Here is a 27,977-nt window from a genome sequence, read left to right as displayed (position 1 = left end):
GCAACAGGTGGGAGCCTCAGCGTCACGGGGACGAAGGCTGAGTGACAAGGACCAAATGCGGGGCAGCAGGTGAGAGCGGGCAGCAGGGCGGCCCCGAGCGGCCCCCGAGCAGAGCCCTGCTCACCGTGGCGATCTGCAGCCTACTCTCAGGGACCCACACATGTACACCCCCCCTTCAGCCTTTTGACGCAGAGCTACCTGTGAGCAAACATCCTGCAGGGTCAGGCCGACGTGCCCATGTGACAGCGGCACGTGCACATCCTCTTAGACTCAGCAGCTCAGGGGTTTGCTCCTCACTATGTCCGGGCCCCTGGGTGGCTGCCAGGCAGGAAAACTGGGGATAAACGGACCCTAAAAACACCGACTGAGGACACGGCGTGTATGCGTGCGGGGGAGGGTTATCCATAAAACAAGACCAGCGTGCAATAAAGAAAGAGATTGACAAAGTGACAAAGTGCTTGCAATGAATCATGTAGCCTCCGAAATAAAACGTGAGGTAGAAGCAGTAGAAAATAACATCAAGGAAATCCCCTCACTGCGGACCCAGCTCTGGGGAGGAATTGGGAGGCAATGTGACAGAAGGTAAAAGACACGGAAACTCACGAGGAAGGACCGAATTCTGTCTAGCGGAAGTTTCCACTAGAAAACCAAGAAACCATAGGCAGGAAACTAGAACAGCCATAAACAAGAAATCGTCTCAGAAAGTGGAAGGGAACAGAAATCTTCCACTGCCAGGGCCCAATCAAGGGCCTGACTGAAGAAGATAAACAGACTCCAGCTGACGCCAGAACACAGCAGGTTTGAACTCAACCAACGGGCAGGGAAGCTTTCTTTTTAAGAAGGAGGGTAAGTGTGGGGTGATAAAGGACACGGGCCGCCAGCCAGCAGCACTGAGGCCGGCCTGGCACACACCTGCCCCAGGTCCGGCGGCTCAGGTGTGTGAAGGACGCGCAGCCAGGTCAGGTGCCCACGTCCTCCCTCTAGCCCAGTGATGGCGAACCTTTTGAGCTCGGCGTGTCAGCGTTTTGAAAAACCCTAACTTAACTCTGGTGCCGTGTCACATATAGACATTTTTTGATATTTGCAACCATAGTAAAACAAAGATGTATATTTTTGATATTTATTTTATATATTTAAATGCCATTTAACAAAGAGAAATCAACCAGAAAAATGAGTTCGCGTGTCACCTGACATGCGTGTCATAGGTTCGCCATCACTGCCCTCGCCCTTCCTCCCTCTCCTCGGACAGGTGGCTACTCACCGTGACCTCCTTCCCCAGGCTGGCGGAGGCCAGGACTCGCTTCATTCCCTCCCCACTTCCGATCTGCCAGATCAAGGCCTCTGCGGCTTGGTTCTTAAAGGGCCAGTCTCTTGCTTGCAGCTCATACCAAACGGTCCTGTGGAGACCATCCGTGCAGCCTGAGCTCCTGGATCGCTCAGCCCAGCTCACTGCCGGGCGCCTGCTGCCAATGCCAGGAGCCCAGCCAGAGCCTGCAGGATCCTTCTCCAGCCTTCTCTACCCGCCGGGCTTCAGGGAATGCCATGACCACGTCCTGGAGGGTCTAGAGCAGCGGTTCTCAACCTGTAGGTCGCGACCCCTTTGGCGGTCGAACAACCCTTTCACAGGGGTCGCCTAAGACCATCCTGCCTATCAGATATTTACATTACGATTCATAACAGTAGCAACATGACAGTGATGAAGTAGCAACGAAAATAATTTTATGGTTGGGTCAGAACATGAGGAACCCTATTTAAAGGGCCAGAAGGTTGAGAACCCACTGGTCTAGAGTGTCTGTGGCCCGGCGTTCCCATTGTGCTGGGGAGTCTGAGGCAGCCCAGGCTCCGAGCAGAGATCCTGGTACAACTGTCAACCTCAGTGGGACTGACGCCTACATCCAAAGGTTGTTTGAGGGGCAACAAAAATGCCACGCCCGGTGCCTGGCACACAAGGGTGCTTCAGAAATGATAGGGAAGGAGGGGGGCGGGGAGACCACAGATTACAGGGTGAGGCCTCACTCAGCCTCTCCGAGTCCCCTGGCCTCTCCCGACTGATCTGGATGGGGACCTTCTCTGTTAGAGCCACACTGTCCTGTGTGGGGGCCACTGAGCCACTCTCATGTGGGCGTGGGGCTGAGTTGTGCTGTGGGTGTAAAATACACGCCAGGCTTTGCGACTCCGTACGGTAAGGCAGCCCCTTCAATTTTCATTTCTGATTACACGTTGAAGGGATAATACTTTGGAGAATCCGAGTTACAGAAAACATATGACTGCAACGGATGTCATCGGTTTTTCTTTTTCAATGCGGCCAAGAGAAAACTTCCTATTAGACAGGGTGGGGCAGAAGGAGGTTTGCAGTTATTCGGATGGAAAATAAATAGTGATGTAAGAATGATCTGTTTCGTGTACTCACAACTGCAAACCTCCTTTTGCCCCACCCTGTATTCTCCGTTTTCCTTTTGCTCAGTTTCCCGGGGCACTCGAGGCTGCTGGCAGGACATCCCAGAGTGAGGGGACCCAGAGGGGCAGCTCTTAGCTCTGGTGAGTGTCCTCACGGACAATGGGTGAGACCTTAGTCCCCAGGGAACTATCCTATTGGGGAGGTGCCATTACTCTCCCGTTTTACAGGTAGGGAAAGGGAGGGTCAGTAGTGTAGTCACTCGCCCAACAAGCAGCAGAGCCAGGGCTCAAAGCACGCCCACCCTACCCCCCCGGCCCCCCAGCCTCAGAGCCCCAGCAGGAGGGCCTCCTCACCCGAATGCATAGACGTCAGCAGCTTTGGAGAACGGCAGCTGATCCTCTTCTTTCCCGGGCGTCATCTCACGCACGATCTCAGGAGCCAAGTAGCACAGCCAGTCATGTGACAGCTTCAGCTGGTTCTCACGCCTGATGGCCAAGAAGCCAGGGCTCAGACACAAGGCCTTTCAGCGAGCGGCCATCAGAGGCTCGCCCGGCACCACCCACGCCCGGCCCAGAGGGGCCGCACGCTGAGCCTGCACCTGCCACAGCACGGGCGCTTGGGGGGAATGTAGCAGGAGAGGGATGGCCGGGTTTTTCTAGGGAAGCCGGCCAAGAAGGGGGATGGGGAGGGAGCCGCACTGGCAGGTGCCTGGTTCTCGGAGCACATCCCTGTTCAGGAAATCAGACCTGCTGTGCATCTCAGGACCTGGCCTGGAGCTGGCTCTCCAGCCCGGCTGCCACTCTGCCTCCCGGGGGTCCCCCAGATGCTTGGAGAGGAGCTTTCTCCCCATCCCACCCCTTCAAGATTTGGAGAAATAACACCTGACGCCCTTCCTCACATGGGGGACTTGAACCCTGGTCCTCTGCCCAAGGTGGTAAATGTGAGTGAGGGGACCCAGCCTCCCTGGGTCAGCCTGAGAATCAAGTGCACGAGGGACCTACAGGTCATCGAATCTGATTCTGGACCAGAACCACAAAGGCAGGACCAAAGTAAACTGGCCCTTCCTACAAGGAGGGCTGCTCCTCAGACGCAGGAGTGCCCAGACCCCAGCTGGACCCAGGCCCACCCAGCACCCCAGTTCCTCCCAGTTCCGTCTGGAAGCCCAAGGCCAACTCACCGTCCCTCTCGGACCACGCCCGACATCCCGAACAGCCCAAAGTCGGTGATGACCACTTTGCCGTTGTCATAGAAGACATTCTTGGATTTGAGATCCTTGTGCACGATGCCCTTGGCATGCAGATAGCCCATGCCCTGGAAGACAGCGGAGCCCCACGTCAGGGGGAGGGGAGATGAGTGACAATGACCTAGTGTCCACCTGGGCCAGGCACTGAGCTTGACGCCCTACCCAGATCGCCTCACTTAATCTTCACAATCTCATACGGTGTAATTGTCTCCATTTTACAGATGAGGAAACCCAACTCAGAGAGAGGCGGTCACCTGCTCCAGGCCACACAGCTGAGATCTGGTTTTGGTCCATCTGTGCCCTTTCCATGCCTCTGTGTTGTCCAGCATCCTCCTCAGACTTAGCTAACATGGGACACGAGGAGAGGGAGAGGGGTGGGAAGCTGGGTGCCAGGAAGTATATAAAGCATGACAAAACCATCCGCATTAAGGCATACAGGACCCATGTGATCTGGGACCTCTATCCAGGCTTTAACCAGCCAGCTTGTACCCTCAGACTGGGCAAGGGCTCGGGGGGGAGGGAGAGACAGAGAGGAATTCTCACAGAGGGTGTCCCCGAGTTTGGGAGGTCCTGGCATCTGTGCTGTCATGGGGGTTCTGGAATAATGGCTGAAATCTGGGTCCAAGTTCCATCTCAGCTCAGATCCTAATTGGCTGTGCGGCCTTGGACACTCGGCTTCTCTGAGCCTCAGTTTCCTCATCTGACAAGCGAAAGGGCGGAGTGGGTGACTTCTAACCAGTGCTCTATGTGGACCGAACACGGCCTGGCCAGGTAGGGGACGTGGGTGACCTGACGTTGGCATGGTCGCTTCAAGGTCAAAGCTGTCTTCTAATGCCAAACCCAGGACTCCGCAGCTACACCTCTGAGTGACTTTTCTCTTCTGCCCCGGAATCTGCGCCATGGCTCAGTGTTGTGAGAACATGCAGAGAGAACAGTCTGAGGAGGCAGAGAGGCGGAGGGGAGCAGGGCCTAGCACGTCTGGGGGCACACGAAGTAGGTGTGACGCTTGTAATAAATATGCCTCTGATTGATCTTCACAGAAAAGAAACAGCATGTGGCCAGGCGGCTGCTGAATTTCCCCGGAGCAAACAGGATGTGGGGGTGGGGAGAGAGGATGAGAGCTGTACCTGTGGCTGACAGCACGCGTCCTAGGAAGATTCCCCTAGACCAGTGGTTCTCAACCTTCCTAACGCCGCGACCCTTTAATACAGTTCCTCATGTTGTGGTGACCCCCAATTTCATTGTTACAAATTGAACATAATTAAAGCATAGTGATTAATCACAAAAACAATATGTAATTATCTATGTGTTTTCCCAAGGTCTTAGGCGACCCCTGTGAAAGGGTCGTTCGACCCCCAAAGGGGTCGCGACCCACAGGTTGAGAACTGCTGCCCTAGACAAAGGGAGGTCAAGGTCACTAGAGAAGGCCCCAGCCCATTTTTTTTTTTTTAAAATAACCCAATGGGAGACAGCAAGACCGAGGTGACCTATCAGGAAACAGGTGATGACATAGTATGCAGCCAATGAGGAACTGGAGGAGGGTCTAAATAAATAGGCAATGTCCCTTGCCCAGCGAGAGAGCCTGTACAATGGGCGCCCACTCTCCAGTGTTATTAAAAGTCTCATTTTCGCCATGCTTCTGTTTCCTAGTCCGCCATGTGAAATGGGGACAGGCGAGCCATTTCTCACACGCTGCCGCTCTCCCCGGCCTCTCTGAAATGAGAGGCTCAGGGAAGGCATAAAGGTGGTGTTTTGGTTTTGGGGGCTTCACACGTTTAATTCATTAGCTCGGCCACAGGGAAATGTCACGTGGAAATCTTGGTTTGTCCATAAAAGTCACTGTGATGTTTAACTTTTCCTATTAAAAGTCATACCCCCGAAAGGGACGGAAGGAGGGAGAGGGCGGAGAAAGGAAAGGAGGCTGGGCTAAGGCAGAAGAGAAAGGAAAGGCCGGAAAGGGACCCAAACATGGGGGCAGCTGCTGGGAAAGCTTTTCAACCGAAACCAAGAAAAGAGGAACTCCCACCCCACAGTATTCTAGTTTTTATCTGGGCCTGTTGCTAAATAAAGCAAAAAAAAAAAAAAAAAGTTTTTCTTTCATTTTTATTTAACTACTTTAAAAAGGATGAAAGAAAGAGAAAGGGCTGCCTGAGTTGATCCCGGGAGCCTGTCCTCATGAAACTTGGATTTGGAAACTTTAAGGCAGAAGTGTGGGTGCTCCCCCAGCCCCACAACAATGCTAACAGACACACCCCGTGCTGGCCCGGGCCCAATGCTCTCTCCGTAGATTATTCCGTGTTACCCTTGTGTCCATCCTCCAAGGGAGGTTATGTTGGTTTCCCCGTTTTATACGGAAGCCAAGGCTCAGAGAGGCTTAACCACCTGCTCGAAGTCACACAGCTGATGGGAGCAGGATTCAAACTCAGGCCGCCTGGCGTTAAAGCCCGCTGCGTTCCTCCCTGATCAATCCATTCCCTCACCGCTCACCTAGTTTCCAGCTGTAGCTCTGATTGGATGAGAGACAGATGGAGGGGAGGAGTGTAGGGGTCCCACCCTTGAGGTACCCCACCGCAGGGGAGAGACAAAGGCCGCCGCCACCACCCTGACACAGGCAGGCAGAGCAGGAGGGCGCCCCTTACCTTGATGATCTCCTGAGCGATCTGCCGCGTCTTGTTGATGTCCAGCGATGTCTTGGGGTCCCTCACAAACGAGTGTAACGTCCGCCCCTTGCAGAAGCTGTTGAGAGCGGAGGGTCAGGCAGAGGTCTGGGGCCAGTGCAGCCTGACCCCAACCCTGTGGTGCCTGGGGGGGGCCGTGGGGAGAGCTGTGCTCTCTCCAACCCCTGCACCAGAATCCTCATTTTTTTTTTTTTTTTAAATATTGCATGGTGTGTGTGTGTTTTTTTTAATATATTTTATTGATTTTTTACAGAGAGGAAGGGAGAGAGATAGAGAGTTAGAAACATCGATCAGCTGCCTCCTGCACATCTCCTACTGGGGATGTGCCCGCAACCCAGGCACATGCCCCTGACCGGAATCGAACCCGGGACCCTTCAGTCCACAGGCCGAAGCTCTATCCACTGAGCCAAACCGGTTTCGGCCAGAATCCTCATTCTTAACCAAGCCTGCCTCCCATTCCTCTGGGCCTCCCTGAATGTACAAACACAAACTCGCATGCACCCCACTTGTGGCCCAGGGCAACGTCGGGCCCTGGGGCTCCCTCTAATGATTCTCATGATTGTTTCTATTGTTTTCTGATCACAGAGATTTTATTTCAATAAAGGAAAGTGGGAGGAGGGTGGAGGGGTGTCAGCATGGTTATTGGATAAGGGCCTGCATTTTGGGGTCCCCCCTACCTTGTCCCCTAAAACGTGAGGTGAGGAAGGACCCAGAGAGAACATGCACCCACCCTCCTGTTCCAGGAGAAGGTGACTTACGCCACCTGAGGAAGGGGCTAGTTGTTGGAGATAAGATGCTGGAGCCTCAGAAACTTTGAGAGCAGATGAGGGGTCCAGAATATTGGCTGGTAGTTCCTTACCTGTGCCCCAGTGCCTTCAGGATATTCTACTAGTAAAGCACGCTAAACTTCTGTCAACGAATGCCCTGCTGCATTATTATAGGTATTCCTTCTAAGCCAGTGGTTCTCAACCTTCTGGCCCTTTCAATACAGGTCCTCATGTTGTGACCCAACCATAACATTATTTTTGTTGCTACTTCATAACTGTCATGTTGCTACTGTTATGAATCGTAATGTATGCAGGATGGTCTTAGGCGACCCCCGTGAAAGGGTTGTTCCACCGCCAAAGGGGTCGCGACCCACAGGTTGAGAACCGCTCAGATCTTTTCTGGGACTGGGTGGGTAAGAGGTGGAAGGAGGGAAGGACGGACGGACAGCGCTGGGGGCTGGGGTGTTGGGGGTGTGGAGCTGGCGTCACCACCGTAAGGCTGCCTAAGGAACCACGCTGTCGTGCTCTGGGCTGGCATTTTGTCCCCGGGTGTGGTGGCAGGGGACCTCGCACTGCTCAGGAGTTCTGGTGGGTGGTGACTTATGCCTGTTTCTGATAAACAAGCAAAAGGGGGGTGTACCCATGTCCAATCACTATGCTGTACACCTGCAACTAATATAATATTGCATGTCAACTATAACTGAAAAATAAATTTAACTAAAACCAAAAATCTTCCACACTCTCCAGGGCATCCATGTAAGTATCAGGGCCCCCAGGGAGGTGAGGCTGAGGCGGCCACCCCAGAGAGGGCCGGGGCGGGGTTACCTGGTGATGATGGCCAGGTGGGGCGGGTTCATGCAGGCCCCCATGAAGAGCACCACGTTCTCGTGCCGCGTCTGCCGGTAGTTCATCACCTCTTTCTTGAACAGCTTCAGGTGGTCCTGGTTGTGGCCGTCCATCTCCAGCAGGCGGATGGCCACCTCGCCGTGCCAGCGGCCACGGTGCACGCGGCCCCAGCGGCCCTGCCCGATGGGCTCGCCCAGCTCCACCTGCTCGAAGGGGATGTCCCACTCCTGCAGGTACACGCTGGTCTGGCTGGCCTTGCGGGAGATGGGGCCCCGCCAGGTGCGGCGGGAGCTCGGCAGGTCGTCCACCTCGTCCTCGTCGTCTTCTGCCTCTGACTTGCCAGCCTCCGGCTCCTCGGCCTGGAAGGACAGGAGGAAGGAGCTGAGGGGCAGCAGATCTGGGCTCCGCTGACTCCCCCTCCCCAGAGCCCCAATCAGGTGAGGGAGGAGGACGGGCACAGGGTCGGGAGGCCCGGGTCCCGGTGCCAGGCCTGCACTGGCTTGTGTGGACAATAGGCATGTCACTTGGCACCTCAGTGTCCTCATCCGAGAAATACAGGCCTTGGCGGGGGAGGGGGGCACGGGGGGAGGCCTCACACGCCAAGAGCTCCCTGTGAGTGACATCTGATCACTGGGGAAGCGCCGACATCCCCGGCATGAAGAATTTAACCGCATTCATGCTTCCTGGGTGTTCCTTTGTTTAAGCACAAATTTCTGACTCTTCCCTGGGCAGGAGTTAGTTAACATTCTGCTCCCTTTGCAGGGAGCCAGGCTCGGCTGACACTGTGGTTCAAGGGTCAAGTGGTGTTGGCCTTGGCTACAATCAGAATCAGCTGGGGAGCTTTGGTAACAGATGTCTGGCCCCACCCTAGACGGACTGAAGCAGAGTCTCCCGGGCTGGGCCCGGGCCTCCAGGCCGGGGGTGGGAATCATGGGCATTAAGAGCTGACTTTAGCCTCCAAAACAGAAAAGCAAAAGGAAGCTTGCTTCCTCATCCTTCTTCCCTGCTGAGCACATCTGGCCACATCTGCCGCAGCAGGCACCTGAGGGGGCCTTGCAGGGCCCGGCGCCTAACCCGCTCTGCATGCTGAGCTGGAGGGGAAAAGGGAAGGGAGAGAGAAGGCGCTGTCTAGGCTCACCTCTACTTCATGATCCTCCAACACGTCTGCCTTCGGCTGGTCGTCGAGCCTACGAGTAAAACTGGGTTTGTCAAGGAGACCCCGAGGGTGGGCCACTCCGCTCTCAGCTGGGCCGGGGACTCCCCTGTGAGGTCTGAGAAGAGGCCACCAGGCCTGGATCCTGACTTTGACCCTCACCTATGGGAAAGGCGGTCTGGATGCTGTGGAAACAGTCAGGAGGCCGAGGACCAGGCCCCATTCCCTTCTCCAGCCTCGGCCTTCTCCAGACTAACCTGAGGGTGGCGGGGTTGAGGCGGGGGATGGCAGGGACCACCAAGGCCCTTTCAACCTGACAGCCAGTATGGAGGTTCCAACACAAGCACAGAACTTGAGATTCTACTTGAGAATTGGTTCTGGTACGTCCCGGCTGTGTGACTTTATGCAGTTTCTTAACCTCTCTGAGCTGGCGATCCCATCTGTACACTGAGGATGTACCTACTTGGGAACCTGAGTCAGGTGCTCAGCGTGGCCTGACACTGAGCTAGGGCTGCATGAGCAGGAGCTATTTCTAGTAGTTTCTATAACTCTGAGTACCCTTTGCCCCCTCCTCCTGGGTCAGGTTTACCGCCCCACCCAATGTTGACTGCACCGATAAGGGGCTAATAAAACCCTCTGGCTGAGCTCAGGGGCCTAGAGGGTGCCTTAGCCCAAGCCGTTTGCCATCTGGCTGGCCCAGGTGCAGGGCCTTATGCAAAGTGGGAGGTCAGAGGTTCACAGGGTGGGGGGAGACGGTCAGAGATGTGGATCCAGCTGCCACAAGTCCCCATGGAGGAGAGAGGGGACACAGCACGGAATGCCTACCGGGTACTGTCCGCTGCATCGGGGAACGGGGCTGCCGGTGGAAACGCGGAAATGTCTGGAGGAAACAAAAAGCAAATACGAAGCGTGAGACCGCCTTCCCACCACCATGAAAGACACAGCGCTTACACGCAGGGAAGTGGGCTCTCCCCCAGCCGCCCCTCACAGGGCTATACACGTGTTTCCAGCCCTTCCCACGGGGCCACCTTGTGGTTTTCCTGAAATGGAACCTGAACGCAGCCTCTACAGCACTTGGTTTGTCCCAGAGGGGCCCCAGGTGGGCGAGGAGGATGAAGTCTCAGTGAACGCCATTCCCCTGTGGTCAAACCGCCTCATACCAGCAAGTGGTGGAAGCAACCTGGGCTACTGTTTACTGGACGTGGGCCAGGCCCTCCTGCTCTGCTTGGAGGCCGGGGCTGGTGGCCAGCGGAGGCGGAAGGAGGACGCACAGGTGGCTCGTGAGGGACACCTGGTGCCTGGCACCGGGGCTGGAAATTTCTGGCGGGAGCTGGAGCCCCGCCCCCTCGGCCTCCAGGTTTGGTCCGCTAGCAGACAGCTCGCAGGGGAGGGGAAGAAACACACAGCCCACAGGCCAGGTGGGGCCGCCCCCTGAGTCTGGGGCTTTCCCAGTTTTGGCACGGAAGCTGCACAGGGACACCTGAGAGATGGTCACCCAGGGCGGAACCAGTGTGTTACATAAGGCCAAGGCTCCATAGCTGCTCCTGCTGCTGCCTGCCTCCTTCTGTTCTCACCAATGCACACCGGGAGACTGGCAGCCCCGGGGCTGGCTGGCCCCTCGCTCCCTCCTCTTTTATCAGCAAAAGGGGATAGACTGGAGTTAGTGGCAGCTTAGGCTAATCGCGCCTCTCCCTGTCTGCTAGGACAAAGAGCTCCCCATCAGCCATCAAACTTCCCTCGACCTCACGCCAGGGCTTTCTCCTAGGCCAGTGGTCGGCAAACTGCGGCTCGCGAGCCACATGCGGCTCTTTGGACCCTTGAGTGTGGCTCTCCCACAAAATACCACGTGCGGGTGCGCACGTACAGTGCAGTTGAAACTTCGTGGCCCATGCGCAGAAGTCGGTATTTTGTGGAAGAGCCACACTCAAGGGGCCAAAGAGCCGCATGTGGCTCGCAAGCCACAGTTTGCCGACCACTGTCCTAGGCCACCCGGAAGGCCCTCTGAACCACAGGTTCTCAGCCTCTCTGGAAGCTCGCAGATGTAAAGAATCTGATAGCAGCCGCGGGCCTTCTTATCAAGGAAACGCACGCGTGTGCCCAACGTCCAGTGCACGGTCTCTGGGAGATCCCAGGCCCGGGCAGCTGCTGCTAAGGCCTCCTCCAAGCGCCGCTGTATCGTGTCCGTAGGCTGCCAGGGAGGCCTGACACTTCTCCCATCCAACACCGCTCAAATGCTCCCACGGAAGAAAAACGTGTGTGGTGTGGGGGCTTCAGGGAGAAGCAGCACTCCGGTGGGAGGGCAAAACGTCTCTGAAGCCTCATACTTTGCCTTAAACTTTGCATTCTGCTCCAAAATGTGTCCATGTTTGTTTTAATAGAAATAGTTTCCTTCCCTTCCACAGCACATCTGCAGAGCAAAATGTATCTTCTGGAAGTAGAGGCATGTTTTCCCAGTGCTTTCAGGCACTGCCCTGTACGCCATCCTAGAGCCAGCAGGCTCCTGAGGGAAACCACAGCAACAACTGGTATGAAACCACAGAGGCAGCTCGGGGAGCCTGCCGCTGACCCAGCCAGCCTGCGCGCCTGTAGGACCCTATGGATGATCCTCTAGAACTGACAAATGCTCCAAGCCACTCCCCTAATAGAAGAGCCTGGAATAACCAAACTGCCATGACTTCAGCACAGACCCTTTTAAACTAGGAAAAAAACAATTAGCTACAGTCTTTGTCTAAAACTTCACCTTCACATGGCTAAATTAAGATTTAAAGTGGCAGATTACTTATAATGGTGCTTGTCAGCTTCAGCTAGAGAAATAAGGACTGACCGGATAAATGCCTTAGGGGCAGGAGTATGGTCAAATGCAAAGACTGGCACACAATAGGTGCGCAAAACAATTTTGTGGAAGGGAATCAATAAATGATTGTCTTATTGAAAGTTTTCTTTCATTGAGGAGGCTTTTCCAATAAGTGGCCAGCAGATGGCGCCATGCGACAAGGCTCTGCAAGGTGAAGCCCACTGAGTAAGAGAAGCCTGTGGACCTTCCCAAATTGGCTTTGGCTTCTGTGAGATAAGCAGTTTCCTGGTCAGTGTGCGGAGGAGCATACCATGACAGAGGTGCAGAAGGCATAAAAAAAAGTCCCCTCCCCCCCCATTATGCAAAAGGAGTTCCTGCCACCTCCTGGCATGTGACCCTGGACAAGTTGCCTGTAGTTTCTGTCCAAGGGGCTGGACAGGATGGATGCCACGGTCCCTGCCAGCAAGGCACTGCCCCTGTGAAGGCTACTACTCACCCTGCCCCCCTTTCCAGCCTCAACAGCCAGGCAGCTCTCAAAACAGACGGGTCTGAGACTCAAGCACCTCCAAGGTGCCGAGGGCGAGGCGCCCAGGTGGGCCGGGCAGAGGGGTCACAGCAGAGGACAGTTAGTGGGACCATGCAGAGGACTCACCTGGAAAGATAAACTGCTGTCTATGATGAATGAAGTAGGCAGCTTTAAACAGAAGAGGAGGTGAGTCACACACAGAACAGCAAATGAAGCGAAGGGGAGGGGGCACAGGTGTGGGCTTGGAGGGCAGGCTGGTTATCGGGCTGGGGCAGGCATGCCCCCGGTGGGCCTGGCCAGGACAGGGTGATCCATGCAGGAAGGAGGAAAGAAGCTGGGAGAGAGCGGGTGTTGGCAGGAGCCCCAGGAGTGAAGGGGCTTGCCCTGAGGACGGGGGTTCAGCGACCTAGCCTCCACGGCCACCCTGCTGCAGAGCCCTGGCTCATTTCGTTCCCCTCTCAGGCCTGCTTCTCTGTGAAACGTGCATGGGCCCAGGAGGGTAAAATCAGCGGGGAGAGTAACGATTCTGAAAACATTTGACGGTGGTGCTGAGGGTTCTGAGACTCGACTGCACCTTCCAGGGAAGAACATCCTCTCTTACGGAAAACTGAAGGGGGCTCGCTGGGGAGCTGAACTCAGACTGCACGCCTCTACCCCCAGCTCTGCCATTTACAAGGCTCTGGGACCTGGGGAAGTTTGTTAGCCGCTCCAGTTGTACTGCACGACGGGGTAGGAATAACCTTTCCCCAGGTTTATCCTTGAAGATAAGCTGACAGGCTCCTGCACGGCAGGGTGGTGGACGGCAGGGGTTTCTCTCCAAGATGAACACCCCCGACCAGCCCGGCCCGGACACTGCGGTGACCAGAGAGCTAACAGGTCCCGGAGAGAGTGAGGGCTCTGTGCAGCGGACAATGTGGGCCCGGCGCGGGGCATCGGGGAAAGCCGAGACGCTGGCTGACGTCACACAAAGCGTTCTCTCTGTGGCTGCTGTTTTTCAAACAGACCCTTTCTTTTAGAAAAATCCAAACCAGGAGGTTTAGCCAAAGGCCCAGTTTCAGAGCATATTAATGACAAAGCAGAATGGGAGAGGAGGTTAATCAAATAGGCCATCGCTCAATGGCGGGGGTGGGGACAGGTAGGGTCATGACGATGCATTCGTGTCAGAAGATACCCAGCCACGTGCGGATTAAGGAGAAGGGACAGCAAAAGAGAAAAAAGATTCCTACAAAGGCAGTCTCTCCCCATCCCCTGAAGAAGTCCCTAGAACCCTGCTGAGATGGCCCCAGAGAGGGTGCCAGGCCTCCTGCTGGCTGTGGGCGGCCCAGCTGGGTCCCTTGGCACAGGGAGAGCTGTACGTCTGTCCTCCTGGGCCTGGAGTGACAGGTGGGACCTGCCTTGGGCTCCACGGGCTGAAGCTGGCAGTGGGCCTGTGGCTCGGCCGGGAGAAAGCTGGAGCATCCCAGCGCCCCTCCTTCCTCCAGGCTGCCAACTGAATACACCGAAGGCCAAGACCTCCTGCTAGGAGCTGCCGGGGAGGCCAAGGCCGGGGCTCAGTCCTCAAATGGACACGTGGGCTCCGCTCCTCTCCCTGGGGAGGCAGCACACCCCAGGCCTGGCCAAGAGGAAGGGGTCCTGTCCCTACAGACCGCACGGCAGCCTGGGCTGTGGTAGAGTCAGCCCGGCTCTGGTCAGGTCGGCCCTGTGGGACTCAGTGTCGTCAACTACACCTGGGGGACAACCTAATTCCAACTCTACGGGGTCTCTAGTTTTATGGAAACGGGAACCAACACTTCTGTTTAGGTAGCTGGTTCAGATCTCAGAGCAGGTAAGTGACAGAGGCCGGATCCCCTCTCCCAGGCCTTCTGGACCCGCCCTGGCTCCCTGGGAGCTCAGAAGCCCTGAGCCAGTGAGCAAGTCCAGTAGAAGCCAGGTATGTGCAGGAGGGTAGCATGGGGGTTCTGTCAAGAACACAGGCTTCATGTCAGACAGACTTGGCTTTGATCTTGCTCTACTGCTTACATACTGTACAACTCAGGGCAAGTCACTTCCTTTCTCTGAACCTCAGTGTTCCCATCTGTAAAATGGGTAAAATAACAGCATCTCCTTCAGGGCTGTTATCAAGTTTAAATACGGTAATGCAATTGAGCTGGGCACAGTGCCTGGCTCCCCGCAAGTGCTCTCAGTGGCTGCAGTGTTTGACCCTGAGCCTGCTGGGGTGTGCTGAGAAGGTGCATGTGACCCCATCCCTAAGAGCCCCCCAAAAGCCCGGCGGTGTGGTACCTGGGAAGTTGAACCTGCTGTCCCGCTGGCTGGGCGAGGGGTTGGGGGGCGTGGTGGCACTGGATGGGTTGGACGATGTTGGGAAGGGAGCCGGCGAGGAGGGCGTGGAGGATGTGGTGGAGGACGGGTTGCTGCTGGAGTCCAGGTGGTTCATGGTTGGAGGGTGCTCCTGCAGGACCAGAGACACAGGAAGTGGGTAGGGACTGTCACTGCCCTGCCCGGCTGCCTCCCGCACCCCTTGCCGGGACCCTCCCTTCCCCGGGTAAAAGCGAAGAGGTCAGCCCAGGGTATCCTGACGTTTTCCGGTCTAATATTTGAAGGAAGGATGGTACACTGACATCTTTACCTCAATGCCAGGCAGAGAGGCAGGAGAGAAGACACAAGCGGGCCCCAGAGACACCAGGTGGAGCAGCCCTCCAGGCAGCATCCTCCGCGTCCCCGTTGTTAACTGGCCCCGCCACCTGCCTCAGTGCCCTCTGCCCAAACCTCCACCCAGGCTGGCCCAAACCAAAGGCCGGACACAGCCAGGGGCAGCCGGTCCCCTGGTCCCTCAGCAGAGAGGCAAGTACATGCTAAGCCCTGGTCTGGGGCTGGGACACAACATACTTGAAACACACAGCCACACCCATAGCCGCCTGGGGGAGGCGACCCACTCCGAGGTCACCAGGATGGGGGTGGCTGCAGAAGCCATCAGCATGGGTGCCTCACAGACACCACGCACCCCTGTGCACGGGGGCCCCAGACAGGCCTGGGGATCATCGTGGGGGACACGGGCCTTCGAGAATCTGTCTAGCTGCAGGGCGTCTGTCTGTGCATTAGGCGAGAAGCCCGGCTACAGGCCATGGAAGAAATGCACTTGCATGGGTTACTTCTGAAGTCCCATTTGCCGGGCTCAGCGGCTGGGCCTGTCTCTCACTCACAGGGGCCCCAGTGCTCAGTTTCCTCGTCTTTAAAATGGAGGTGATGTCAGCATGAGGGTCAAAGGAAACACCACTGGAAAAGTTCCTGACTCACAGGCAGTGAAATAAATATCAGCTCCAAAAGGGCGAGTTGGGGCAGGGCACGGGTTACGGGCATGCAACTATACTAGTAAATGGGAAGTTTGCTACATGGTTAAAGATAGGGCCCCCTCTGGCCCCAGATGTGGGCTGCACTGTCCTGCTGGACCCCGCATCCGGGGGCTTCACAGAGAGGAATCTGGGTGGGGGGCTGTCCTGGCAGAAGCAACAGACCCCCCAGGCCACCGTCCAACGTACCTTCTTTGTCAGTGCCTTGGGGAGGGTTCCGAAATGGGGCTCGGCTGCCCTGTCCACCGGGTTGTTGATGTCCGAAGGGACAGATTCCGTCCTCCGAATCCGAGCTACTGGAGAGGGGAAACCATCAGCAGGGAACAGACTGAGCGAGCGAGCGAGAGAGAGACTCGCCCCAGAGGCAGAGGAGAGGAGAGGAGAGGAGGGGAGAGGAGGGGAGAGGAGGGGAGAGGAAGGGAGGGAGGGGAGTGGAGGGGAGGGGAGGGGAGGGGAGAGGAGGGCGCAGCACTCACTTGGAAGGAAGGATATCCGGCAGGCGGGGGCTTCCTTGGTGCACTTGTTATGACACTTCAACCTGGTGAAGGAGGCGGGGTCAGTGCGTGGACGGCCACACGGCCTCCCTGGGCACGGACGGGGGCGCAGAGGCACTGCCTGGCCTCCCCGTGCACCTCACCCTGGATGCCCCAATTCCCACAAATTCCTCAACAGACATGAGCTCGGAAACGTAGAACTGGTGTGGACAGTCCTGGCGGCTACTCTCTGCTGAGCGTGACCACATTCCTGCTGCTGTCTGTCAGGCCTAGAGCTCGGAAGGTTTGACTATACCCATCTGCACTGTCTCGGTGGGTCCCACATCTGCTTCTCTTTTCCAGAGAATGTCTGCCCCACCAAGGATGCCCCAGGGATGCGGGGCAGCCCCTCCCACCACATTCCAGCATGGACCACGTGGTCGGAGGGTCAGCAGGGCGGCCCGACGTGGAGAGGGCGGGGTCCTGTTCCGGGCCTGCCTGCTGCCCTGCGTCTGGGGGCTCTCACTGACCGTCTGGGGGCTCTCACTGACCGTCTGGGGGCTCTCACTGACCGATGGGCCTGCCAACCTCACCCTGCAGTTGCAGCGCTGGGCTCAGGAGTCGCCCTCCCCACGTGAAAGGCAGCACTTGAAAGGAGCCGAGGCCCCCGATTTAAAGCCAATTGGCTGGGAGCCACCACAGACCTAGTTCTGGCATCTCCTCGGTGGTCAGGAGAGCCGCCCGCCAGGAAAACAGTTGGATTTATCCAACTGACACGGACGAGGCCTGTCACCTACAGGCTCATGGGAACCCACATGCCTTTTTCACTCCGACTGGCTCAGAGTCTTAGAGCCGTCCTGATGGACAGAGACCTGGAATCCTCTTCCTAGATGCATCAATGACAAAAATGGGGCCCAGAAAGGGCAAGCAGCTGGCCCCATGTCACACAGCAATGCAGGGGCAGAGTGGGTGGGAGCAGGGATGCCAGGGGCCACCCTCTGTGGGGTGAGGGAGGCCAGGAAGCAGGGGACAGACCCTGCTCACACCACACTGTTCCCTATCCTTGTCCTTCTCTCCTACCAGGGACCACAATGGTCTGAAAAAAGAAAGTTGGGCTTGTACAGAATCTGCATTCTTTCCTTGTGGAAGTACCACAAGCCATCGCTGTTCTTATCATAGCCTGCCCCCGTTTGCTATCCTTGTGTGCTAAAATGTGAGGCTAATTTCAGAACTCCTCCTTGTCCACCTGGCAAACTTCTGCACATCCTTCAAAGCCCACCTCAAATGGTCCCTTCTCTGGGAGTGCCCTGCTTGATGCTCCCTTCCTCTCCCTGCAGAGGGCTGCTCACTCCTGGGTGTGCTGAATGGGATCATGAATCGTAGGTTGAGGGGAACCCTTTGAACTCTGACTTGACCTAACGTCAGTAATCCAGGCGTGGGACTGTGACTAAACAACAAGTATGAAGCTGGCTCCCCTCTCCCACCCCGGCCACCCTCACCCATCACCTGCAATGCTTGCACTTCACTCCAAACATCATGCTCTTCTGGCACACGTGGCAGACCTGCGACAGCCAGGACTTGGTGGAGAACCTGCAGCGGGTGGACACACAGAAGTGCTCTCAGGGGCCGGGAGAGCAGGGCCTGGATAGACAAGGGTCCCCGAACAGCCCAGGGAAATCAGGAGACTTGGTTCCCACCCAGAGCCCCAGGCACCCTCTCCCTGGGAGTTTGGGACACCCAGGGGCCACTGTCTCCTGCCCACGCCTCCCCCTCTTCCCCCATTCAGACTGTCCAGCCACGAAGTCATCATTGTCAAAACCCCAATGCTGGTGTGGCCATGGGTGCCAGCTCTTTGCCAGGCAACTTGGCAAAAGCAACCCGAAGGATCAGTGTGCAGACCCTCTGAGCCAGCAATCCGTCCGCCTTAGGACCCGATCCAGCAGATACTCCTACTGGTGTCACATGATGGACGGACAAGGCTCCCGCGGCGCATCAGCCCTCCCCAACACACGAGTGCCAGCCCTGGAAGTTGTTGGAGGCCCAGACGCCAGGCCTTGGCCTCAGGGGTGCGGCCCAGAGTCTGGAGCATCAACGAGCCCAACGGGGCGCTGGTGTGTGGACGGTTGTAAGAGCCGCACGATATCAAGTGGGACTCAGAAGAAGCTCTTGGCTCCTCCTCCCCAAGACTGTGACCCTGCTTCTCCTGGGACCTGTGTTTGCCCTCAGCAGACTGGGAAGAGACCCAAGGAGGTGATGGAGACAGAGCAGAGGCAAAGAGCCCTGAGAAACAGGGGTCAGGACAGACCCCCTACGCTGAACTGTGACCCGGCTCGTGCGGGTCCCCATCCAGCTGAGTCCCTGCCGGGCGGGGCCTACCTGTGCGTCACCGAGAGCCCGATGTCCCTCCGTACCATCTGTGGGGAGCCGTGGGGGAGATCTGCAGGGGAAGAGGGAGGTCAGGCGGGCAGAGGAAGCCCTGCAGGGAGGGCCCACGCCCGTGACCTTCTATGTCAGAGATCGCAAGCTAGATGGGCACGGAAACGTATTGAGTGGCAGAGAAACGTCCCTGAACCGGCATCCATCAAAACAGGGACAGGACAGGCTAGCCAGGGGCGGCGTGGTCACCCTCACACATGGCCGGCTTCTCTAACGAACATTACTGCCCGGCCTGTACGGTTCTGGCTTCGGGGGAAGGCGGGCGTGAGAGGCAGAAGGCAGAGTGTGTGAGGGCAGAGGCCTCCACACCCCCACCTCTTGCACTGTCTCATGGATGCACCCCCAGGTCACCAGTTGGCAAGGGCTGCGTTCTGGTCACTTCTTGTTAAGTGGTGGACGCTGCCTGACCCTTGGCAGAGGGCTGGGGGCTGGTGAGCTGTGCAGCAGCACCTCCCTAGTCTTGCTGAGAGCTCCCACGGGGCCTGGCCTCACCTGGTATCAGTCTGGGTCTTTGGGGAAGTCTCAGGCCACGGGCTGCGGGGTGCTCTTTCTGCCTGTCCCCCTAGAGGGCACCTGGGCTCTCCTCCTAAGCCTGGCTTCCCCAGAAGAACAGGCAGCCCCAGTGCCTGAGCATCACAGGCTGGCAGTGGAGGATCAGCTGGAAGCGATCCCCCCGTCCAGGGGCAGCCTACACACACGACAAGCTCCCTCCTCCCCTCCTCCCTCCCTCCCCTCCTCCACACGTGGGCCCCTGCTCCCCACCCCCTCCTTCCCAGCTCCGCAAGGCCTTGCTCCTCCTGGAATAGGTTCTCAACTGAACCCCTGGGTGGGTCTGGGAACCCTCTGGAAAGAGGTTCTAGACCAGCGGTTCTCAACCTGTGGGTCGCGACCCCTTTGGGGGTTGAATGACCCTTTCACAGGGGTCGCCTAAGACCTTGGGAAAACACATAGATAATTACATATTGTTTTTGTGATTAATCACTATGCTTTAATTATGTTCAATTTGTAACAATGAAATTGGGGGTCACCACAACATGAGGAACTGTATTAAAGGGTCGCGGGGTTAGGAAGGTTGAGAACCACTGTCCTAGACTTTCATCCAATGATCAGACACCTGGGACCCAGAAAGGTCAGGAACATGGTGCTTTAAGGATCTGGGGCCATGCCGGGTCCTCCGAGTCAGCAGCCCTGCACCCCCTCACCCCCCCGAAGGCCACTGCACCTCCCGGGTGCCTGAGAGCTGGCCTGGCACACAGCTGGTGCTCATTAAGTATTGGTTCACTTAAGGCCAAGTCCCACAAACCCAACCAGAAAGAGAGGGCATGCTGGAGTGCTGAGTCCTCCCACACAGGGACCGAAGGCCCTGTGCTGCCCCGGTGATGCAGGACCCACGCTGCACCCCTGCAGCTCTCGCCAGCATGTCTGCCACACGCTGACTCTTCCCAACTCCCTCCTGGGGTTCACCCCAGGCAACAGCAGCCATGCCATTAAAGCACATGGTCTAAAAGGGGTTTGGTTGCCCGGCCAGTGTGGTTCAGTGGTTGAGCGTCAACCTATGAACCAGGAGGTCACAGTTCGATTCCCGGTCAAGGCGCATGCCTGGACCGCGGGCTCGATCCCCAGTGTGGGTTGTGTAGGAGGCAGCCAATTAATGATTCTCTCTCATCGTTAACATTTCTATCTCTCTCCCTCTCCCTTCCTCTCTGAAACCCTCTCCCTTCCTCTCTGAAATCAATAAAAATATATTTAATACATAAATAAAATAAAAGGGGTTAGGCTGTCGGCCTAAGAGAAACAGACGGTGGGAAAGCGAGATTTCAATCATCAATCTCTGAGTGAAGACTGTGACTGATTTGCAATGTCTGCCACGGGCAGGGGTTACGGGGAGGAGAGAGGGCACGTGTGCCAGGCATCGCCTGCCCCTCACGAGACGAAATGCCGGCCCTGCAGGCCTCATCCCGCCTTCCCGCAGCTGGAGAAGCGGCCTCACGGGTGCGGACCCTGCATCACACAGCTCCCCGGAGGACACGAGGGCCAGACTGCCCCAGGGCCGCCGGCTCGGTGAGGGCCCCAGGGCCGCCGGCTTGGTGAGGCCCCAAGCTCCCGCCTGTGCCCTGGGGAGGGGAAGCGCAGCCTCCCTGGTGGTCCTGCACCAGCCCAGCTCCATCTCAGCCAAGCCAGTACCCAACATCCCCTCCTCAGCTCTCGCTTAGCCAGCTCAGGGCAGGACAGAGGTAAACTGCTACTTGGCTCCGGGGAGAGGATCTGCGTCCACTGGGACAACGACAAGCAGCTCCAGGGGCTCGCTGTTTCCCGCTGTGCTCACTCAGAAGGCCCACAGCGGAGCCCCGTGCAAGAGCCTGCTCCCACCTGGAGGCGGAGGGAGGGGCGGAGATCAGGCTGCCCGGGCTTCCTCCTCGCCTCCTGAGGGCAAACCTCAGGGCTTCACTCACAGGCGAGCCCCGCCTTCCTGCCCCAAGGATGTCCCTGTCCCGCAGAGCCGGGCCCTGAGATGTCAGCTGGGGTCGGCGGGTGGCTGCTGTCCGCCTACGCCAGACAGGTAGTACCTTCCTCCCAGGAGGGCGGGGTTCCGGCCGCAGCCCAGCAGGTGAACACTCCCTGCCCGAGGTCACCTTTGGGGAGGGCCTGCCATGGGGACTGCCCACCGGCTGTGAGTGACACAGAGAGGCTGCTGGCTGGGCTGAGGCCAGCTCGTCCCGTGGGGGCCACCTGTCCTAGCGTGATGTCCTGAGGCAGTTCCCAGCTCCTCTGCTTCTGGACCACGGAAGGGCCAGGTGCACTAAGAGAGGGTCAGAGGCATCCACCCCGATGGGGACAGCGAGCCGGTGGCAGAGGGAGGGGACGAAAATGAATCACTCTTACCAAACCTGGAGGAGACAGAAAAGAGAGAGAGAAAGCAGGATTAGGGCACCGTGCTGGCTCCACATGTCCCCCAGAACATCATCCCGGGGAGGGAGGGGCAAGGCGCTGGATGAGGACTTTGAGCACCTAGGGTGTGGGGCTAGGACGGCTGGGGAATGTGGGGACTTGCCCCAATGGGAAGGACTAGAGGTGCCCTCCTGGGCCCCCCATGGGCACAAAGCTACATCTGTGCACTCTCATACATCAGCTTCTCTGAGCCTCGCCGCCACCAGCACGGTAATTAGAGTTCCCCAGGCAGGAGGGCAGGGAGAACAGTGTGGAGCACAAAGCTGACCTCCAAGCAGGGCCGGGTGGGGACATGCCCTGAGCAATGCTGTCAGAGGGCTAGAGAGAGCTAGGGAAACCAGGCCGCTCAGCCTGCCCTCGGGGCTCCCTGAGGGCAGCGGGTGGCCTGAGTGGCCTGATGTCCGTACCAGCGCCAGTTCTGCTGGCTCTGTGGAGAAGAGACTCAGACCCAGGGTTCGAGGCCAGCTCACCGGTGGGACCTGAGGCAGAGGTGGCACCTGCCCGAGGCTGTTCTCCGCCTGGAGCCAGGATGAGACCAGAGCCCTCCTAATGCTCTTGGTGGGGAAAATGAGCAGCAGACACCCTGGGTTTTGCCCACTGCGATGCCCTGCTTCACCCTGCCCACAAGGGTATGTTGACAAAGGCAATTTTTGTAATAACAAACAACAAAAATGACAAGGAACTCAATGTCCACCAAGAGGGGAGGAGTTAAACTATACAATGACATAAAAATGAGAAAAAGGTGAGAGGCATTTGGATAAATACAAATATATACAGAACCAATAACCTGGTTGCTCCTGAAAGGGGAACTGGGTGACAAAGGACATGGTAGGGGGTCACTTTATACTATACATCCCTAAAAAGATGAATAAACTAAATGAGCTACGAAGCTTTTGCATTTTGGACCATGTGACTGTTATTACCTATTTAAAATATGGGTTAAAAAATATTAAAAAAGTAAAAGAATACTGGCATGAAGTTCTCAAGATATCAAGGTAAGCTGAAAAAGTAGGTTATAGGACAGAGTGCATGGTTTTTTATCGTCCTTAGAGCTTTCAGCCAGATATTCCATTCTCTTCTGGGCACGTGGGAGTTTCATTTCCTGGCTCCTTTGTTTGGGTAGGATCATGAGAGGTGAGTGGAACTTTCAGGAAAGAGCGTGTAATTGCTTTCTTCCTCTACCGCAGTGGAACATTCAGCCGGGGGCATGGAATGGGCCGACCCATGATGGACAGGTAGCGTGAGCAAGAAATAAATCTTTGTTTGAAGACCCAGGGACCTGGGGGTTATTTGTCACTGCAGCATAATCCAGTCTATCCTGACTGATACATGGCATTCTTTCATTTGTGTGTGTGTGTGTGTGTGCACACTTGCAAGGAAATCTAGTAAGATTCAGCCCAAGCTGTTCAGGTAGCCTGGGGAGTAGACTGAGAGACAGGGGTACCTTTCACTGTACATACTTATATATTAGTTGATGTTATGCCCTTTTCCAATGGAGTCTATATTACCTTTAGAATGAGAAAACTTTAGTCAAAACTTTCAGCGGATTGCAAAGTCAACAACTGTCTGGCCGGAGTCCTTACCTCGTCAAGTAAGTACTTGGGGAGACCTCGTCAATGCGGTTCCCCAGCTGAGACTCATGGGACTTGCTCCGGGTGAGCGTGGGGAAGCTGGGCAGCAGCTGGAAGACCTTGCGGCTGGGAGGGGGTGGCGTCCTTGGCGGCTTCAGCTTGGTGTGCCGTCGCAGCTGGGGCGTGGTTGGGGGGGTGATGAAGCTGTGCAGGGCACGGGGGGTCAGCCGGCCACTGGCGTGCAGGGGGATGCAGGTGTCCGTGAGGCCCTCGCTGGGGCCAGGCGTGGGAAAGTCCGAGGTGGGCAGAGCTGACACGGAGACGGAGCGGGGACCCTGGGCATTGCTGCCCATCCTGCCCAGCTGGGCGCTCCCTGGGGGCCAGGGCAGGCTGGCTGGTGAGAGGGTGTCCGTGGAAGGCCCTGAGCCACTTTCCCGCCGGGCATCCAACGAACTCCAGCCCAAGTCCTCTTTGTGCTCCCTTCCTGTGGGCCGAGAAGTCGAGTCATAGGAGGCTGGGGCTAGAGGAATGTATAGGTGAGGTGGCTAGGGCCCAGAGAGGTTAAACACCCTGCCCAACATGGCACAGCTCCTTTTATTAAAAAAAATTTTTTTAAATATATTTTTATTGATTTCAGAGAGGAATAGAGAGGGAGAGAGAGATAGAAACATCAATGATGAGAGAGAATCATTGATCGGCTGCTTCTTGCACGCGCCCCCCCCCCCCCCCCCCCGGGATGGAGCCCACAACCCGGGCATGTACCCTGACCAGGAATCGAACCGTGACCCCCTGGTTCATAGGTCGATGCTCAAACCACTGGGCCATGCTGGCAGGGCTGCACAGCTCCTTAATGGAAGGCTTCCAGGACCAGCCTTCCCCTGGTTTGTAGAGGCCTCTCATGGACAGGCATCTTTTTCTTCCTTTTCTAACGGACCGTGAGGCCCCCGCCATGGACATTACTGTCCTTGTTTTACAGAGAGAATATGAGGCCCAGAGGGGACTAGCTCGTGCGGGGCTCCTGCTGGCAGGTCTGTGGGGAACAAGCCAGCAAACCAGCTCCAAAGTGGGCGGCTTCAGAGAGGGAAGTGGCGACTGATCTTTGAAGAGTTAGGGAAGAGAAGCTGGGGCATGTAGAGAGATAATTCCACTTTAAGAAAATGCAAATGTCAGAAAAAGGGGCTGTACCAACCCGTGAACAGCAAATTGCCCTGGAAATTTGCTAGAAAAGAGATCCAGCTAGAATGGGATCAACAGCCGCTGGCTTATGAGAGAAGCCTGTGAATGACCTTGGGCTGCCCCCACAGTGACCTCTGCCTGAGGCCACTGAGACCTCGAGGCTCTGCGGGGCTCCAACTCAATGGCACAGTCTGTCCATTCATTCAAGCACATGCTGGACGCCGGGTATGAAGGCATAAAAAAGACATCTGCTGAGCCTGGAGAGTCCAAGGAGGGTGACAGACACTCAACACAATGGTTGTGTGCTGACCAGGAGAGGGATGGGGACCCAGGGAGCACAGAGGAGGAAGACTCTGAATGGCCTGGGGGTTGGGGGCTTCCCAGAAGAGGGGGCACCTGGGCTGAGCCAATGAGGGAAGCGGTGGATGCAGAGGGAACAGCACATGCAAAAGTAAGGCGCACACAGCACCTTCTGGTCACTACTAAGAGTTCCACGTGCCTTGAGAGGTCAGGACAAGCCAGGGAGACGTAAGAGATGAAGCGGAGGGTCAGTGCACCTGGGACCAGCTCAGGGGGGACCCTGGATGACCTGCTGGGGATTTTAGATTTAACCTTATAGGAGATGCGCAGATACTGAAGGGGTGGGGGCAGGGAGCAAGGACCCCATCTAGACACCCTGTTGTGGGGAAGGAGAAGATACCTCCCTCCTCCTATTTATCAATGAGTAGAATGTACCAGAAGGTAGATTGTGACTCCAGACAAAATGAACTTCTACCCTGGAACCCTTCTACTTTGTGCTTTGTCCCAGCTCCCCCGATCCTCTCAGCACGTGAGGTCGCTGAGATGCAGGGAGGCCACGTGCAATGCTAAGGTCGGACAGCTAAGCAAGTGATGGGATGGGAACGGAGCCCCATGTCCCGACCACAGCACTGGCCTCCTCCCACAAGGGTATCAGTCCTGAATAACCTGCAATGGCTCCACCGTGGCAGGCAATGAGCCCTCTGTCATCAGAGGCAGGCAAGCCTAGCCCACACAGCCATTTATCAGGTACGGTGGAGAGAGATTAGCCTTTACGGTTCTTGGGGTTTCTTGTGCATTCCCCCCCCCCCTCCTCAAATGCCCTTCCTCCTACTCCACTGCATGGTGCCTCTCTTCACGAGTCAACTTGGCAGAATGAGTCCCTTGGTCTGAGGGTTCCTTGTGCCCCTTCGGAACTGCAGCCACTACTTACACTTTAACTTCTACACTAATCTATAGGCAGCACGGACATGTTTCTTGGTCAGAGGACGAATCCATGGGTAAGTCTGCCACCAAAGAAACAAGCCCCAAATTCTCCAAACTGACTGCTGGGCTCTGCACCAGCTCGGAGAGGACAGGGGGTCTTGCTTTGTGTGCCACCACCCGGCCATCGGCCGTGGCTCTTGGAATGACCCTAGAGTCACTTAGCAGCAAGAGCCTGGGGACTGACTGGTGCTGTGCTATGGAGTAGAGCAGGCACCACATTCCTGTTTACAGGCCACTGGCACAGAGAACCCTCCTCACTCACCTTTCTTAACACCAGAGACCACAGGGAAATGACTTGGACATTTCCCATCAGACAACAGCCTAATACTGAAAAGAGCACCGAGTGTGTCGCAGGCTCTGTTCTAAGTGCTTGACTGTAACTCATCTCATCCTCACAACAACCCTATGAGAGAGGTGTTGTTATTGCCTCCATTTTACAGATGAGGAAACTGCGCACAGTGGGGCTGAATAACTGACCCAGCTCCTATGGCAGTGATGGCGAACCTTTTGAGCTCGGCGTGTCAGCGTTTTGAAACACCCTAACTTAACTCTGGTGCCGTGTCACATATTGAAATGTTTTGATATTTGCAACCATAGTAAAACAAAGACTTATATTTTTGATATTTATTTTATATATTTAAATGCCACTTAACAAAGAAAAATCAACCAAAAACCTGTCACCTCTGACACGTGTGTCATAGATTCGCCATCACTGTCCTGTGGGATGTAAGTGGCTGAGCTAGGCTGCAAGGAGGCTGCTCTCACCAAGCCCGCTGGGTGCAACGAAGACTCTTCCTGCATGATCCGAGAGGCAGGGTGACCATGGGTACCCACCCCATCCGGCAGATACGCTTGAGGTATGGCCACCACAGGGCAGACCCATTTGGATGGGGTGCAACCAGGACCCCTTCAGGGATGTAGAGGCACCACAAGCTGAGATTGAAGGAGAGAGGACCGTTAAAGACGCTCGCCCGAGGGGCCTCTCCCAGGGCATTGTGGGAAAAGCACCCTGAGGTTGAAGAGGCCTGAGTCCCAAGCGCAGCTCTGCTATGCGCCAGGTGTGGAACGCAGACAGCTCGCCCAGCGCGTCCGATGCTCCAGCTGCTAGAGGAGCTTACTGCCACCGCTCAAAAGGGTGTTGCCACATACGTGTCAAGTGCCTGGCTTAATAAATTAGTGCTTAATAAGTTAGCGATCTCCCTATCTTGGCATCCGCAGCCTTCCCAACACACACAGGTCACCGCAACTTGACAGCTGGCTTCTCCGCAGTTCTTTACAGTTCAGGCCCACAGAGGGAGGGCTGACAAGTCACCCCAAGATTCCAGCTTAGGTGGCAAGTACTTTCAAATTTCCACAATGTGGGAACCAACCAACCACCACCAAAGACTGAGGCTGAGATCCCCTCTCTGACTCCACGTGCTGTGTGTCCTTGGACTCCCCTTTCTGGGCTCAGTCTCCTCCTCGACCGTGTCTGTCATTTCATTCTCTGCACCTGCCAGGAGGCCTGGAGCATCGAGGTTTTCTGAATCGAGTAAGCTCTCTGCAGAGGCTCTGTGTTCAGAGGTGGGCTTGGTGTCATGGGGCCGGGGAAGAAATGAAGCCCAGTCTCCTCTGATAAAACAATCAAGCAGAATATAAATCTCAGTGCTTCCCTTAAGCCTCAGGCAGCCAGAAATACGACAGGTGGCTCAGATAATTAAAAAACACACCTAATTCCACTCATTAGGCTCATTTCAAAGCCTTATCTGTGTGGTCGGTAGTGGGAGCATTAACAGTCAGGGTGTCTGAAGTTGTCTCCAAGGCAAGAATTAGAAAGCCAGCAAATGATCCCCGGGAATGCAGCTAATGCCAGGATTACACGCTTCGCCAGGGGCAGCCATGCACACGCCCAGGGCTGACACACTGAATAATATCTCCAATCCCACTTGGCTCAGGCTGAGCCCACCTCGGTGTGTGCCTTCTGAGCGCACGGCCCAGCCAGCCAGTGAGGACAGGGGACCAGAGACGTGGGGAGAGGGCTGGGGGGCACTGGGGTGGGGAGGGGGCTGGAACGCAGGAAGGTGCTGGCGGGATCACAGAGCCCAACAAGTGTTCTCCGAAGAGGGGAAAGCATACAGGGCCCGCCCAGCAGGCCAGCCTGGGGTTTCTAACAAAGGCTAGAGCTTCCCGTGTTAGCACTGGCCAGGTCTGAGCCTCTGACCTGGGGAGAGCCTCTGTCCCAGGTCAGGTCCATCACACACTTTCTGAATGTCTGCCTTGGCCTTTCCAAGCGACCCCAGGACCCCTGGGCCACACCTGCTCCACCCATCATCCACTCAGCAATGGCCATGGCCCCC

The 27,977-nt window shown here is 56.4% G+C and overlaps 1 protein-coding gene across 21 annotated transcripts in view; it reads right to left on the bottom strand.

Annotated features, from left to right (window-relative positions):
- The window catches only part of KSR1 (kinase suppressor of ras 1), a 141,570-nt gene that overhangs the window by 6,785 nt on the left and 106,808 nt on the right, over nt 1-27,977 (bottom strand). For 13 of the 21 annotated variants that reach the window (XR_004972873.1, XR_004972874.1, XR_004972875.1 and 10 more), the window contains 15 exons: nt 23,194-23,665; nt 21,545-21,549; nt 18,602-18,662; nt 17,732-17,815; nt 16,229-16,290; nt 15,942-16,048; nt 14,686-14,854; nt 12,532-12,573; nt 9,911-9,965; nt 9,071-9,119; nt 7,912-8,291; nt 6,281-6,377; nt 3,576-3,709; nt 2,752-2,883; nt 1,262-1,397 (listed from right to left, as the gene is read on the bottom strand). Coding sequence is in view for 13 of the 21 variants with exons in the window: in XM_036340656.1 (XP_036196549.1) it covers nt 1,262-1,397; nt 2,752-2,883; nt 3,576-3,709; nt 6,281-6,377; nt 7,912-8,291; nt 9,071-9,119; nt 9,911-9,965; nt 12,532-12,573; nt 14,686-14,854; nt 15,942-16,048; nt 16,229-16,290; nt 17,732-17,815; nt 18,602-18,662; nt 21,545-21,549; nt 23,194-23,665 (1,985 nt within the window). In the remaining 8 variants the exon portion in view is untranslated. Of the gene's footprint in view, nt 1-1,261; nt 1,398-2,174; nt 2,321-2,751; nt 2,884-3,575; nt 3,710-6,280; nt 6,378-7,911; nt 8,292-9,070; nt 9,120-9,910; nt 9,966-12,531; nt 12,574-14,685; nt 14,855-15,941; nt 16,049-16,228; nt 16,291-17,731; nt 17,816-18,601; nt 18,663-21,544; nt 21,550-23,193; nt 23,666-27,977 lie in introns of those variants that run through there. The other 8 variants (XR_004972877.1, XR_004972879.1, XR_004972876.1 and 5 more) reach the window with 5 other exon arrangements.

Source organism: Myotis myotis, unplaced genomic scaffold (assembly GCF_014108235.1).
Source record: "Myotis myotis isolate mMyoMyo1 unplaced genomic scaffold, mMyoMyo1.p scaffold_m19_p_17, whole genome shotgun sequence".
Classification (NCBI taxonomy): domain Eukaryota; kingdom Metazoa; phylum Chordata; class Mammalia; order Chiroptera; family Vespertilionidae; genus Myotis; species Myotis myotis.
This window is presented reverse-complemented; position numbering and strand designations above follow the sequence as displayed.